The 17,458-nt window shown below is 29.9% G+C and overlaps 1 protein-coding gene and 1 long non-coding RNA gene across 3 annotated transcripts in view; one reads left to right on the forward strand and one right to left on the reverse strand.

Moving 5' to 3' along the window:
• The window catches only part of LOC121130345 (uncharacterized), a 31,373-nt gene extending 19,937 nt beyond the window's left edge, over positions 1–11,436 (reverse strand). The window contains exons 1-2 of the mRNA XM_040726098.2: positions 11,278–11,436; positions 10,788–11,039 (exon numbers count right to left, since the gene is read on the reverse strand). Of these exons, the coding sequence (XP_040582032.2) occupies positions 10,788–11,039; positions 11,278–11,328 (303 nt within the window). The 5' untranslated portion in view covers positions 11,329–11,436. The remainder of the gene's footprint in view (positions 1–10,787; positions 11,040–11,277) is intronic.
• The window catches only part of LOC121130392 (uncharacterized), a 308,177-nt gene extending 293,498 nt beyond the window's left edge, over positions 1–14,679 (forward strand). For both annotated transcript variants that reach the window (XR_011783830.1, XR_011783831.1), the window contains 2 exons: positions 13,954–14,144; positions 14,222–14,679. This is a non-coding gene — a long non-coding RNA (uncharacterized lncRNA). The remainder of the gene's footprint in view (positions 1–13,953; positions 14,145–14,221) is intronic.
• Positions 14,680–17,458: the final 2,779 nt, after the last annotated feature.

Here is a 17,458-nt window from a genome sequence, read left to right on the forward strand (position 1 = left end):
GAGGGTGAGTAAACTATGTTATCGATTGCTCCATAACTGAATTACCGCCAAAAATGTGTTCCTTGAGAAATTTTTTCATTTATGTGGTACGTCAACTTAAAATAATATTCAACAAAAATCAAAAAAAGGAGAATCTCCAATTTTTTTTATTTTTTTTTTTTATACAATATACATTTAGGTAATTTTTTTTTTGTCATATTTGAGGCAAATAAAGGCTTTATATTCAAATTTGTGGGATAAGTCATGATATTAAATTATTTGACCTATAGTTAAAACCCTTGCCTTGATTTATGAGACTTATATTTGCCCGATTTAGCCTTTGTAAATAAAATTTGTCAATGGAACGATGTAGCTCAATGGACAAAGCGCCCAGGAGAAGTTATTCTCTTGAACTCACTGCCTTAGGATCGCACCGTGGTCGTTCCGAGAGAAGGGAATATACATGATGTATATGAACTAAAAAGAAGATTCCTTAGTCAAATAGAGTTCATATAATAATATAATGTTAATTTATACTTAATCAGAAAAACTCCATCTCACCAAATAAAAAAAAATGTATGAAAATTCAAACTTGCTCAGGAATCACGCAGGTATAGTTTGCAATTTCAATTTATACGTGTAACTAAGGCTATTTTTATTTATTGTTCCTTTAATTGGTTAGATGGAGTTGCACTGATTAAGTATAAGTAAACATTATCGTATTACATTTACTCCATTTGAGCTGACTTTGAAGTCCATATCTTATAAATAAGAAAATAAACTTTTGAATCTTCCTCTTCCTCCGTTTTTTTTTCCTCAGCTTAACAACATTTTTTGTTCTTCACTCTACTATTAAAAACTATTACGGAAGGGTAGATTGCATTTAGCCAGTTAATTCGTCTTGGATGAACACTTCAATAATTTCTAAGGTAGTAACATGAAGGGGGGGTTGCATTAACCAGTTGATTCGTCTGCAACTCAAATAAACACTTATAAGAATTTAATCTGTTCAATAAAACCAAATAGTGATATTGTATAACTAATTTGTCATTTACTTTCGTAATATTTTGAAGTATCTGTAGCCATTCTATTGAAGCATTAGATATTACATAGGCTACTAATTTATTTGGAGGTAAAGTAAATTTAATGTTGTTTTGTAATTGGTGCATATATTAAGCGATCTTCACTTCAGGAAATTCTCTTGATCTTCAAAAATTGTTCTTTAGATCAAGACCAATTTTGAGAACTACAGTTGTAGCTCGTCAACACGAAAGTAAGCGATAATGATTTTTTTCAAAATTGAAGGGGAATTACATTATTGTGTCTCTCTGTTTTTCATGACCAAACCCACTAATTATTACTTAAGACTTAAATGTTCCATTCTCAAGAATTATATAATAACGATGACTGCTTTGTAAAATAAAAATCTTGGTTTTATTCTGCGACGAATTATCGTCGCTTTCTATAAACAAACTAATCTAATTAATCCATTGGAGGAAACGAAAATTGCACTTAAAGTAGCTGAAATTGATCAATACAATGATAGAAAAAGAAGTTGAACGATTTTATTTGAAAAACATTATTGGGGATAAGTCTCTTACATCAAAGAAAGATTTTGAACACAATATATATATTTTTTTTGTAACTTTATTTTTCCCACTAATTTTAGTACAGATCATATAGTTAACTTAAATATATTTATGAATTATTATAAGGGTTGGGAGGCAAAGAGGAAATGCTGAATTACGTTACTTTTTATTATTTATGAGTTTTTAATAACCATTTTTTTGGGTACTGAGAGGTGTGGTAAAGAAGCTTTATCATTCAATAATACATCCACTGGCATCGATTATGACCCTACAGTTAGCGTAATCCTTCTTGATATTCTGTTTAGGGTAGTCTGTGGACTCCTTGTCGATAGCAGCTTTGAGGGAGTCCACATTGGGGTGAGGTGTCACATTAGTCTTCCTTTCGATGCCACCCAATAAAAAAATAGTCTAGGAGGTTGAGGTCTGTGGAACTGACCTCGAATCTCTTCTTCTTTAACTTTTTGCTGACGAGGTGCATTGGTCTTCAAACATCAGAATGGATAACTCCCCTGATAGTCTTGTGGATAACGTTGAGGTCTTTGGCCAGCCTCCTCATGCAAGTCGTTGGACCGGGATCCACCTTTATCTTTATGATGTTGATGAAGGCATCATCCCTCTTCTTGTTGTAGCCACCACTTTCAGGAGACCTATCGGTGGCCAAACCGGTGTTTATAGTGCGCTGCATACTATGTTGACATTGATGCCGACAACCTTAGCGGTACCCTTTCGGCTTACATGAGCATCAAGGAGGTTGTGTACTCTTTTAGTTTTGCCTGTTGCTTGTTTACTTATTTTTTTCGTTGTAAAATGTAAAATACACAAAATAAAAGCTCTTTGACTTGAGATTAATTTTTGCAAAAAAAAAAAAAACTTCCTAACCAAATGAGTCTTTTGCACACTAGATTTTAAAAAAATTAACCACTTATTTTTGTCTCCCACTATGTATGTATGTTATATGGGTAATTCCATGAAAAATAAATAAAAAAAATCATCCGATTTGAATAAAATTGGGTATACAACCTAACTTATTGTTAGGAAACTCAAAACTTTAGAACTTTCAAATCATGAACTTAATCCAACTCTGAGTACTGATCTCATTTCCAAAATGAAATTTGTCAAAATTCTTCTTGAAGGCCCTTGTATTTTGAATTGTAGTTCGTAAGCCTAATGGATGCATACTTATAACAACTCATTTGATAGCTATTGAGTTATGTAACAAAGTGATTAATATTGTCTTGTAAAAAAGTATAATGTACCTGGACTATATTATTTGACCATGAATATGTCAAATACAAAATCCTCTGATTAAAAATAAATAAATATTAGAACAAGATCAGATTAATATATCACTTTAGTAAAATAGATTAGAGTTGTAGATTTATGGGTCTGGGAGATGAGATAAGTTTAATTAGTTTATGTCACATTTCATCGTTTTTAGAGGTATAAATCTTAAGAATATAAAGTTAAGCAAACCAATTCATGTGAAACATTTAAACTCCTATAAGGGTTACTTTTAAAATGTCATTATCATTCAAAACGAATGTTTTTAATAACCCTTAGTTGTATTAATATATCAAACCCCATAAAAAACAAAACTAAGTCTTAATAACTAACTAATTTATTCAAAATAATTTGATGATTGAAGGTGCATTTTTTTATATAAGAGGTTTAATTTATACACATAACTTTTTTTTATATATAATGGTTTCTAGAGTGTAATACTTATATAATATCTTCAATTTTTAAATTATGCAATCTGGATTGTTTAATTATTAGAATGTTAGCTTAGTTTCATTAGTTATGGATTTTGTAACATTAATACAACCAATTGTTTAAATAAACCAACGCAAAGTTTTATTCAAATCATAGAATGGCCCATTTCTATACTAATAAATCAATGTTTGTCTTTCTGAATATATGACAAAAAATCACCAATTATATAGCATCGAACGTGTATACAGAGTGCACTTTATATAGTGCTATTAAATGTAAATGATATATTTAAATATTCCTTATATAAGAAATAATAATGTAGTCGTATTAATGAAATATTGGAGGCGTGTGGATATGATAATATTATAAAATTTTGTTATTAGTCTCTTATGTTTATCATTCATAAATATAATAATTCATGTGTATGTATATTCCCAACATAATATTTTTTTGTTCTCAAAATCGTATTATTCTTCTATCATTTTTGAGGAGAAAACATGTCATATGAATTGATACAAGTATTAGTGTATTGAATAGTTAAGTGTGAGTGTGCTCATGAAGAACGGAGTGTAAAATTGAGGATTTCTTGTGGAGGTATCTCCTACACCAGGGATGTCCAAACCTTGGTCCGTGGGTCTTATTGCGGCCTACTACTAATTAACACTGCAAGTAATATTGTGTATCAAAATTGTCACAATATCATTAAAACGCATAGAACAAACATACAATAATGCTTTTACAAACATTGAAAATGAATTTTAGAAAAATTATCTCTTTAATAAAAAAAAAATTTTTTTTTTCAGGGTTTCTTTTTGTAAAAAAAAGATCATTCGTTCGAATTATGTAGAGAAGCAAAAAAACAATCTGTGGCTTATTAAAATGTTTCAAGTGGCAATGCATTACATTAAAAGGTTGACATCCTTGTTCTAGATAAATAGAAAAGAAAAAATCGTCTTTTAGGAGATGTCTAATTACTTACGGCAATGCCAGGCAATACAGCTAGTATGAAAAAAAATAATATATTCGGATTTTCTCCTTTTATGATTTTTGTTCGATATTGTTTTTATGTTGACCCTCGACAAATAATATGCCCAATGAAAGCGACAGAGCTTACGAAAAAGGTGGATTTTTTCTTTCAGTTGAGAATAAACTGAAGTGGTTACATTTGTATATCACAACTTGCTATAAATTAATAACATCATTCATGATGTTGAAAACACTTTTATACCAAAGTGTCTCGCATTTCAAGATATTACTATAATTCTTAAAAAAAAAAAAACGTTGCCAACAAATGAATTTTAGTTGAACATTTATCCTGCATCATAAATAAATGGCTGTCACCTTAATTACATACATTTACAATCAAAATACTAATAGTAACAGACAAAAGAGTTCTAGATATGGGTAGCTCAACCCACAAAATTTAATCATATTACATTATTGTGGGAATTACTCAAAAAAAAAAAAAAAGATTATTTTTTGCAATATGTGATAAAAACTGTTCTTGAATGATAAAAACAGTTTTTGGGAGTAATATTATTTTTGTAACAATGTAAATTTGTCATTGTTTTTCCTGTTACGGATAGCATTTGAATATAGCATGAGCGTTGTTTACTTAAATTAGTTTGTAAATAAAGAAACAGAGTTTCTTGTGGAAATTCTAATATTAATCAATAAAAAATATAGGTGTTCACATAGAGGGTCCAGTGAAAATTATTCTGAGCATACGTCATTTTTTTTTTTTTTCAAACCAAGCTACTTATATACTGTTACACAACTTTGTTAATAAAAAAAATTATTTTAGTTTGCTTATTCTCAATTATTGATTATTTTGATATCAGTTGCTAATATTTTATCACAATTTAAAACTTACTTGAGGAAAGAGACATTTAAGATATTGTAACGCTTAGTACAAAGGGACCAAGTTCTTCACATTGCTTATTCTACTTTATTATTTTTTATAATTATACTTCATTTCAAGCTTTTAGCCAAGACAGGATCCTAAATATTTTTTGAAACTGAATTTATCCAATCTATAATATAAATCTTCTGATATCTTATTATACAATTTAATACATTGAACATCATAAAAATTCCAAATATTTATTTTAAAATATATCAAATTTGATAATTTTTGATATGTTCCAAGATCTTGGGATATTGACATTACGTAAGAATGATTTGTATGCAACAATAATTGATTACTTTTCATTGATTATATTATTCATGTAAATGAAACAAATCGTTACTTTTATTTTATCCAAAAAGAAACAAAAAAAGACCCGAAATCATCTGGTAGTTAGCTAAATAAGTGGACCGTAGCAACTGTTATTGTTCTTTTAAGTAGTGTTAGACTATTATATTCTCATTATTCCTTTACAAATTTTAAAATGAAAACAGAATTACACATACATATGTCATATTAGAATCACCTATATATCTTCTAGACTCCCTTCACGGCACCCACTTTTAAAACTATTGTCTTAAGCAACCTGAATTTTCTAATCACGCCCCCTTGTTTAATGTGTCTCTTAGCAAACTGAGCCTGCATAAAAAGAACCGAGATCTTTTAAATGAATGAAAGTAGACTGAAACCATTTAAATGAACGAAGAGAGATCGGGCCCGATAAAACCGCTGAGTTTGAATCGAGGACAACCTTGCGAACAAATTGGCAGAAACTTTGGTGAATAATTTTCAACAAATGGTAGAAAAATATGCCTATCTTTATTCACGAGTGCTACCATCTTCACGTTCAAGAGGGAAATTTTCAAACCATTTCCGTATGTATGCTGTATTGAAATTTGGCGAGTCTAAGTAAAACCAGCTAGAAATAATTGGGCCAATTGCAAAAAGTGTTGCAACTATCCCCTGTCCCCTCCTTCACTATGAAAGCTAATTAAGCATAAGTTAGAAACAGGGTCATTCACAGGGGGGTGGGCTACAGGGCCTACAGCCCCCCTACATAATTAGCTTTTTGCTCTAAATCTAAAAAATTTTTTTATGTTGTTTTTTTTTTGCTTTTTACAATAATTTTTTTTTGTTATTTCATTTTCTTTTCCAAAAAATGTAATATTTGAAATTTTTTCCAAGAAATAAAACTTTTTCTGATTAACTGTGGCATTTTGAAATTTCATATTAGAAATTTCCATTAAAAAATTTTTCCCCAAAAACATCAATCTTCTGTAAATAGCACAATGTATTAATAATTTTTTTTTTTTTTCAAATAATTTAATATTTGAAATTTAATTTTTGAATTATTTTGTGAATTATTTCCAATAACCAAGCCCCTACGGACGTACCTGAACAACTAAAAATTGTAATCATATTTTTGGGTGAATTGTGTTGAATTACCTGATACTTTAGTATACTTCTATACTAAACATCGATTTGTCACGTACATATTTACTTTTTACAGTCATTGAATCAAGACAGTACATACTTATATTCATATTTATTAGTGCTGAGTAGGTTCAAGAACATACCTTTTTCCGCTATGGTTTAATGGTTCTAAACGGATATTTCGTTCGAGAATGCGATCTTGGTATGTATTTTATCTCCTATCCACCATATTGATTAGTTATAAAAATATAATTTATGCTGTCGTCCATGGGACATTCAGAACTAGAACTAGTTTAAAAAATAATAAATAAAGTTAACTGATGTCATAAAGGGAGTAACTTTATAAGTGTTTAAGAATTATATGCAGGACTGAACTGGACAGGATTGTAGTCTTCAGCGCTAAATAAGGGCTAACACAACACTTTATGACGTTATTGAAGGTCGATGCTATCAATTTAGAACCCCAATTGACGTCATTAACAATTTATCGGCACTCTAGAATTCTTCTTCGGATCGATTTAGAGTGAATTTTTCTTTGAAACACATCTATATCGAACTTTTTTTAATTGAGCGAATTAGTTGGGTCAGCTAAAAATCATGACCTTCATATATGGGTCTATGATTTTAAGACTGAGCCCCAAAACTAATATTTATATACTCAAATATATGAATAATGTTTCTCAATTAATAATAAATTAACTATTACTTATTTTTTGATAGAATAAAAACCCCAATTAAAAAGTGCTTCTTCAAGTCTCTGCCAACATTTAAAAATATATATAAATTATAATTGACATGAATAAGGAATTTTGCAGAAGCAAAAAAAAAAAAGAAGAAAGATTTGTATGGATAGATTAAAAAACCCTCAAGGGAAATGTATATTTTTGAAATATAAATGAACTATAATCGAAAAAAAAGAAGAAAAGAATACACAAAGCGTAACCGGAAATATTTATATTTATAATGGGCAAAAACGAAGTACTCTTACTTTGTTCATTTGTTAAGAATTACATTAATAGTACATTTTTTTAGTGGGGGGCAGTAAATTGGATTTGATTTTTATGCGGACAAACAAAATGGCTCCAACATTACAAAACCTCTTGATTTGACGGTCCAATATCGAATCACTTATTAAATGGTCATTGCTAATTCATTCATATTTCATCTGCATGATAATTACAAGTCCATATAGCATTGTATTTAAATTGTCCGATTTTCTTACTAATAATTTTTTTTTCATTACATTACCCTTACAGTATAGAGAGTAAAATATATTTGACCCGTCAACACAAAAGCATGCTAGAATGAATTTTCTCCCAATTGAGTGAGGGTTATATTTTTATTCCTACACGAATTATCGTCAATTTCAGTCAAAAAATGATTGATTGTGTTTAACACTTTAGGCGCATCGCCAATCACCCTTAAAGAAGCCAAAATTGATTGTCATATAACAATAATGATAAATTTATAGATTTTATTCAAAAGGATCTTTGTTTTTTTGATTTTCTTTGAAACAAATGTCCATAATGAAATATCAAATATTAAATTATTTTAAAAAAAATTGAAAAATTAAACTTCAAATATTAATTTTTTGAATATCAATTTAAAAAATCTATATCTAATCAGAGAAAATGTAATTTTTTGGAAAACAATTTGAGAAATTACATTAAATTTTTCAGTACAAAACCAAAATTCCTTAATTTGTTAAGGCTACTGTCCCTCCAGCCCACCCGCCGTGGACGCCCCTGTATCGGGACCAATGTAAGTCACAAAACTAAGAAAGGTTCTAAACTTTACCTAAATTTAATTCATCATTAAAAGCCTTTAATTTACTCAAATATGTCTGGGAAATATTGACTTGTATGTATTATATATATGTATATGAAATAAAAAAAATGAATAATCTGCAATTCAGAATTTTTATTCAAGATTATTTTTATGTTACACAGTTCATATTTAAAATATTCATACTAAGTATTGGCATTATTAGAGGGACGGGTAAACATGATCTCTTCTTGTTTTATGTAACCCTCAAAATGTAACCACCCTTCGCCCTTGCTAAAAAGCAAAGTCAGTCTATAACAGTCCAGATTCAATGAGTATTGCTATTTATACTTTTTTAAACACCTATTTTAAATAAAGTTATTGCACTTTACGGTGTGTATTCTGCTCTTTCTAATGATACCCAACCCACTCAAATTAAACAGGTGATATTAGAAATTTAGGATTTTTTGATTCCCATTTTTTGCCTTTTAAAGTGGAAACCTTTGCAGCTCTAACATTTTATATCACTTCACAAACAATTGAGTTTTTTTTTTTTTTTTTTGGTTGAACATTAAATCATTCAAAATTGGGAGCCCTACAAGAACAATGTGTATACTATATATACATGTCAGTATTGATACACTGTAAAACCCGATCCCCCCCGTTTATTTCTTATATGATTTTGACTAGACAGATATTTGGTCCAGGCGTGAACCAAAATTTAATCGTTTTCAAAATGTGAGCCAATTTTTTTCGTCTCAAAATGTCAAAATTTTTTGTATTTAACAAATATAAGATTTAATGAAATTTCAATCATTACATTACCCCTGTAATACGTGTTACAAGTACACGGTAAATTCTTCATTTTACTTTTTTGTTTGAAACTTGCACAAAATGCGTAATAGTACGGCTGTTTCCTTTCAGCTGTTTTCATTAATTTTCTAATATTGGCTCTTGAATTATTTCCAAAAGCTGACTTTACGCACAAAGCATAAAGGGCGTCCGCAGGAAATTGGTTGGAGGGGATGTAGCCCCCCTCCCACAATTAGGGAATTTTAACTTTTTACTAGAAAATTTAATATATGAAATTTAATTTAATTTTTTGAACTTTTTTCAAAAAATTTAATTTAGTATAAATAATTCTGGATTTTGGATATTTTTCTCTAAGAAAAATTAATATTTTAATTTGTTTTATTTAAATTTTAACTTACATTAAAATATTTCAAATATTTTTCCAAAAAAACAATTTTTGTAAAAAGCCGTGTGTTTTTTGGAATTTTTTCTCTAAAATAACATTTGTTTTTCTTAAGAACTTTTGATTTTTTAAATTTTTTTAACTCAATTTAATTTTTGTTAGTAGGTGTAGATTTAAAAAAAAAATCCAAAAAATTAAATTTTAAAGAAACAGCAGTGGATTTTTGATTTTTTCTTTTAAATATTTAATAAATTCTTTCGAAAAAGTTTAATTTTTTATGAATAGCTGTGGATTTTTGCATATTTTCACAAAAAAATTAATTTTTCAAAAAAATCCAAAAACGAAGCACGTTAAAATCCCCCGCCCCCCCACCCCCACCCAACAAAAAAAAAGAAGTCTATATATATGGACGTTCCTGAAGCCTCAATACAATAACGATATAAATAAAAGTTGTACAACTCATTTAAACTATAACTATTTAAAATTAATCATCTCATTTTTTTTCGTTGCAACTTACAAATTGCACTTGTAAGTTACAACTTGTACAAACCATTTATTTATATATATGTATACATATATATAGGGATTGAGACTTAAAATTTATGAAAAAACAAAATGAATACAGGATTCATTAACATATTCGATAAAATCCCCCGCTCTTCCCTCAATAATGGAATTAGTAGTACAGTGGAGTTAACCTCCCCCCCCTCCCGTTTATATACAATTTATGCGCATATTTCAAGCATTTTTAAGTAGGAGCACATATGCATATATATGATCCTAATCTCTTCAACAAGAATGTCACGTATCTAGAATGTATGTAGAGTCATAAATTCACTTCCTGTAACCCCCTCCCCCACAATTCCCCATTCTCTTATATCCACTTTGTGCACTCAAGGAAATTGAAAAAATTTAAGGATTGATTAAGTATTTTTTGTTCTAAGAGTAAAGTGTGAAAACATTAGTACTAAGGAGCATCATCCCCCATGAATGAATCTGCAGTGTATAAAGTCAACTAAAAATATATTATAATGATATTTAAAAAAATATTTCACAGGTTTTTAAATGATAAAGTAAAACATTTGAAAAATGGGTTTCAGAGAGAATTTATATAGATATATTATGATACAACAGAGCAGGAGATATTATGTACATCCAAGACTTCTAGGGATATATTTGAAGAAGAAGACAAGGAAGCTCAAATTACCTTATGAGACTCAAGAGGCCGCCTTCGTCCTCTCCGTGGTAGTTGAAGAGGATTTTGAGGAACGGGGTACTCATAGCCCTGAGGAGTAGTTGTTCTGGGCGTAGTTGTTCGTGAAGGAAGGGTGAATTTGATTTTAGGAGTTGGGTATTCGTAGCCACTAGGGGTTGTTGACTTGGGGGGTAGTGTGAATGGTACTTCTGGAGTCGGGTATTCATAGCCTTCATTTTGACGTTGCGAAGTGACAATTGAACTCTGTAAATGAGATGTATGAGAATGCATAAGGGTGTTGGGGTACAAATTCGAAATTACACAGAGTACATATTTATTTCAAAAAGTACAACATTTAAAACATTTCTAATTAATTTAATAAAGGAAACCACAACAAAGAGAGCCCTGTGTACTCCTCTGTGGTTGAGGAAGATCCTTGGAATATGTAACATGAAGAACTTAATAAATCTTTTTATATATATATAGATATATGATAACTTACAAGAAGCACTAATGTAGTAATCAGACGAATATAAAATTGAATTGAAACCATGTTGATGGATTTTCCGTGACTGAAAACTTGAGTTGCAACGTCGTCTTTACTTATGGCATTATTGTTGTTATTCTATGGTCTTATGCCATAATAAAAATCTTTATCGAAATAGGAGTGTTGTTGCTACTGCGTTCGCAAGGCATTCCCCGATGTGATGTCTTCCAGCAAGCAAGCAAGCACAACAATGTGGATCAATGTCAGGCTTGCTAAGTATGGAAGAACGCCTTTTTCATTCTCATACACGAGGAGCCTAATACAATATCTTATAAAAAAATCAAAAAATGGTGTGGGTATTAGAAAAAATATTTATCAACCAGACTTATATGAACGATTTTACGTAATCCTAATGCAGTTTGAAAAGTGTGTTTTCATTAGACGTGAGCATTGTTAATGCCCACCATTTTGGGGCCTAATTAACCAAGTTTTATAGTTAACAATGAAAACCCTGTTTTTTTTTTATTAATATAAAGAAGAACAGTGAACTATTGAATGTCAAAATGGGTTCAACAAATAAAAGTACTTGTTCCTCACTGTCTATCAAAGTATGTCTCTATCACGTCGTTACTTTTATGGTATCACACTCCCTTTCCTCCAAACAGAAACAAAAAAAAAGGCCAGAAATCATCCGATAATTAGCCAAATAAGCTCATCATACTAACTGCTATGTATCTCTTATGTACTTCCAGATCATCACTGTCATATTATTTCTTCATAATTTTTAAAATGAATATATATTCTGCGAAATATTTAAATCCTGCAGTATTTTATTCGATACTGTATTAAAATATTACTTAGTAATATAAATATAAAAACGTAGCTATAATAAATATGTATAGCCAAAATCTCATCATAGAAATAATAAAATGACCAATATTATATATATGAGGAGGGATCAACAAGAAATTGTATTCCTGTTCTTTTGGAAATTGAGCATAAGTATACAATAACTTATTACTTCGTTTATGTATCAAAAATAATAAATTATGCAATAGCCATGACTATCAAGTCAGAAAAGGGAATTGCCAGCTGACAAGGAAATACATAGGCTATTTTTGTGTGAAGGAGGTAACCCAATTGCCTATTTTTATTGCTATTAAAATTGTACAAATCAAGCCATTTTTATGGACTTTATTTACATATTAATTTTATTTATTTCAAATATGTATGCGTTCATTATTACCACACAAAGTGGTATTCAATGCATCTCTTCAGTTTTTGGTTTATTCGTAAATCATTTGATGAAGTTTCATCAAGATGTATTGGATTTGATTTTGATTTTATGTAATAAAAATATCAACTTTAAACTCCCAAGTTCAATTAAAATTCAATTGTGACTCAATAGTGAGTGTTTCCACTGATGTCACAAATTGTACCATAATTGAAAGTTAAGCCAACTCAGGGGCACATAGATTATATTTTATTACATAAAATGGACAAATCTTTAATAAATCTGGATGAAATATCATGAATTATCGTTTAAAAAAATGCTTTAGAACTGTACTACTTTATGCCAATGATTAACACTGATATTTGAATTATATAAAATATATATATGTGGAAAATGCACGTCAAATGGCTGGATGCGTACAATTATTCCGTTTTGTATCGATGAGGGATAAGAACAGTAGAATAATTGGGAGAAATTTTTTATTATGTCCTTGCTAATGGAATAGTTAATTTAAATATACCATATAGAAACAAGTACATATATATTTAACAATGTATAACATACTTTTAATATATTTATGGTAAGATATATAATAAAATCAGGCAATGTTGTGATATTGTGATAGTTTTTCCATTGTTATAAGACTTGGTCATTGAGCACTCCAAAATGGTCCACATCAATAATGATTAAGGCACATGAAAACGTGTGGTAACCCAACTTAAGACTGTCATCAATTTCATCATAGTTAATTGTCTATTGCATCCGTATTATGGCATAATGAAGCTAGGGGGTTGGGAAGGAGCAAAGTATTTGTTGTATTGTTAAATAAGCAGTGAAACAAGTTCAGATTATAGAATCTTGTTGACCTTTATGTCAAGATGCAAAAACCTTGAAAAGAAGGATGCTGAGTGAGACGACGTGTACATAAATTATAAAATATTTGGGTTTTTTAACAAATGAGAAATTACTATTGATTGAGGGTGTTTTTTTTTTTTTTTTTTGGTTATAAGGCGTTTAAATCATAATTACAAGCTCAAAGTCGATATTTTTGCAATATAACATGGACAAATTTCTAATAAATCTGCATTAAACTCCATCAAATGACTTGTAGAATAAAATAAAACTTAACACATGCATCGGATACTATTTGATGCCAATGATAAATTGTGGTATTTGCATTAAATCGAAGTAATATTTACTGGAAATCCCTAAAAATGGCTGTACTTTTACAATTTTTTTGTTGATCGATCAAAGAAGAAAAAAGTAGGAGAATTAGAAAGAATATCTTATTATTTTTCTTGTAATAGTTAATTTGTATCTAAAATATGGAAATAAGATTATATATCGATGTAATAACGTACAAGGTAGGTCTTTTGTATATTGAAGGATTATGTATATTACAATTTATTTCGCAAAGTTAAGTCTGTAATTCAAAATTTTTTTGCTCCTACATTTAGGGATCTGTAGTGAAGTCAATCACACAATCCAACCACCTCCAGCTTCAATAACAGTCTCCAGCCTGGCACAAGCCTTGATGAGGAAATAATTGTCCCTGTTGGCCACAGGTTCGATAATGGAAGCACGCAAGGAGTCCTCAGTACACAGATATTAGACGGCCACACAAAGTTGTCCAAGGGGCTCAGATCCGGTGAGTGAGGAGGCCTCATTTCTTTATTCAAACATATAAATGTGATGAAATTATTGGGTTTTCTGGAATAATTCCAGTTTCAATTGCCCGATTTCGACAAACCACACCAATTTGAATATGTAGCATGTCAGTGGATATGAAAACATAAATTTAAGCACTCTAAAATAATTATCTAATAAGTAAATAACATCCTTGGACGTACACCCGGCACGGAGGCACACAATAATTACCACATGGGGTTTTTATTTTTAGAAGAACCAAGGTTTTCGTATTTTTAGATACAGTTTTGTCAGTTGAATCTGATAAGCACACTTCCAATAATATAGTTCAAGTTTAAGTATATTTATTTGTTGGTTCCATTTTGATAGATCCAATAGTTCTTTATTATACTATGTATCATTGTAAAATATGTTTACATTGTTATAAAAATTGATTGTTTAAGCTCCCAAAATTGCAGACATTAAAAATGCTGACGTTGCATAAAATTGCTCTACACTCAAAGAAAGAAGAAATAAATAAGCTAATCGGAAATCAAATCAGGGTTTTTCTTTATGATTAAATGTGATATGCCTTCATAAAAAAATACAATAAGCAAAAATTATTGCAAGATATCAATGGTTTTTCTTTATATTTCGTTTACATGCAAGCTGTGAAAAAAGGTATGTACATGAGCACATTATTTTTTTTAAATATCATGAATCGAATATGTATGTAGAGGTTTTTATACAGATCAAGAAGGATTTACCATTTCATTTAACTGGTGGTACATTGAAATATGTGTACTTACTAATTAAATAATTAATGAAAGTTGAGTTATTAAAATTAATTTATATTTAAATAATCAAGCATAAACAAATAGTTACAAAAAAAAAAAAAACAAGTTGTGAAAACGTTACTTGAACGTGACCGACGAATTTCCATTCGGGAACTTCAAGTAGTGGAGCATCTCCAGGACTACCGTCTAGACCTTTATCAAGTCCAACACATTAAACAGGAAGAAGGGATCTTGGCTAAAAGGCCAAATTGGATCCGTAGGAGTTAAAGAACACAACCTTAACCAATCCCCTTCCAATGGAAGAGATCTCGGGGTTTCACACCATACTGTTCAGAGAGCTATAAAAAATTTGTTGTGGAAAGAGTCTTATAAAGGTGGAGAGGCCACTTTTGACACCATCAATGGTAGAAACAATCTCCTCCGTTGCGAGACTTATTTGAATGAGTTTTAAATGAGTCTTTGGAGTACTTTTGAACTCTTTTTTGATATTTTAGCTCCCTACAATCCTTATGCCAACGCCGTCAACTACACCTTTTGTATGCATGTCGAGGGGAAGGGTTGTCTTCCAATCACGGAGACTTTCAATGCTACTGTCAGCTAGCACTGGTACGCTATGACAGAGTACGTCATCTGCAGCGTGTGCCAGGTCTTCTGACACCATCTGAAAGCCATCATTGCCGATGAGGGCAGCTAAATTAATGATTACGTGAGCTATGACACACGTCTATTTATAGCAGTATCATTGTTGAAAGTCTATTCTTAATCAATATATTATATCTTTTTGTAGTTTAAAATGTAAAGTTTTCAGATTTTAATAAGAATAAACAAATAAACACTTATCCCACTCCGTATCTAGAATGGCTATAGGCAGGAATTATTCCAACGTCATTTCTCAATTCTCCTATTACTTAGGCTAGCAAATACTTGCCCGTATAACTAGTGATGAAAATCACTTTTGTATTTTAGATTGCCTGTCTTTTTGGAATGGGTAATCTGAATAAAAAAATATTTTCCTCAACTGATTATTGAAGTCCTGATTGATCAACTTCATTTTGTACTACATTCAATTATGTTCAAAATCTGATTCCAACAAGGACTTAAAATTAAAACTCCGCAACACATCTTCAAGGTTACTCTCCGCCTTTTATGAGTAAATACGAATCTTCAGTCAGGTTTTTAATATAATTCAAAGTAGTATAAGAATTAAGTTCAACTACTCAAGAGTTGGATATTAAAACTAAATGCAGAGGAAAAGAAAGTTCATTCGTCAGATTAGCAATTAAAAAAAAATGTACAAGCTTAAAAATACAGTGGGTTTTCATCACTAGATTTGTTAACACCTCAACCAAATATTAAGCAATGAACAAAAAACAAAAAAAGAGCACACTCACCAACCGTTTTTCCTTTTTTACTAGTTAACCTGTATTTCTAATCTGCAAAAATCACATCCCTATACAAAAGTATTTGATTAGTACATAATAGGGTTTTAGTTCCAAAATGAAACGACATCCATCAATTACGAGTTGTTCATTAAAATAATTGGTTTAATAATTACAAATAAAACATTATTTTACGTTCAAGCAAAACCATTATTTATAAAGGAAAACGGAAGTATAACTCGCTCAATTGCCCATTTTACAAATATAAATCAATTAAAGCTAATTTACAAATGAGGTTTAAAAGACTATAAATTATATTTTAACTTGTATACTCCAAACTACAATAATGGTTGCCACATAATTATGGTTATAACTTATGTATCCTTTTAATATTTTAGGAGAATTAACAAACACAACAATAAGGTATTTGATTAAAGAAACTCGTTTGACATGAGACAAAATAAATATTGCAACATTTTCCTCAAGGACAGCCAGATATATGGCTACAATATATATTTATACATGTATGACCTCCAGCGCGCGTTGCTTCTTTTGTTCTAGGAAGCAAAACAAAATACAAACCCATTGTTTCTTAGGTTATTCATGTTAAGAAAGGAAGGAGAAGAAATTTGCAGGTTCAATCATGAAATTGGGCGGAATACTTTATAAAGATTAGATATTACATCTTTCTAATAAATTTGTAATACATATGTGTGGCGATAAAATAAAAGCAAGCAGATTTTTTTTTGATGAAACAGAGAAAAACGCATTATTAGTTTTTTACTTCAATGAAAAACTGAATTTTTAAAGAGTCAAATACAATATTAAACCACTGAAAAGTGTCTACCAAGTTATTAATATGATTAATATTTGTTAAAATTTTTACATGAACATATTATATACAAGTTCAGTCAATTTGATCCTGCGGTATTTGAACTTTAAATCGAATTTTGATATCAAGCTCTTAACGGGCTAATATCTTTTTATTTTCGTTATTCTCGACACGTGAATACTTATACACTCTTCTGTAATAATAATTTCCACGTCATGACGTCACAGTATCTTTTATTATCAGTGTTACTAAATATCCGATTTTATCAAGTTCAGTTAACCTTAAAAACCTCTGCTTCTAAGGACTTAATCATTTTTTTTGAATTAAT

The sequence above is a fragment of the Lepeophtheirus salmonis genome, chromosome Z (genome assembly GCF_016086655.4).
Source record: "Lepeophtheirus salmonis chromosome Z, UVic_Lsal_1.4, whole genome shotgun sequence".
NCBI lineage: Eukaryota > Metazoa > Arthropoda > Copepoda > Siphonostomatoida > Caligidae > Lepeophtheirus > Lepeophtheirus salmonis.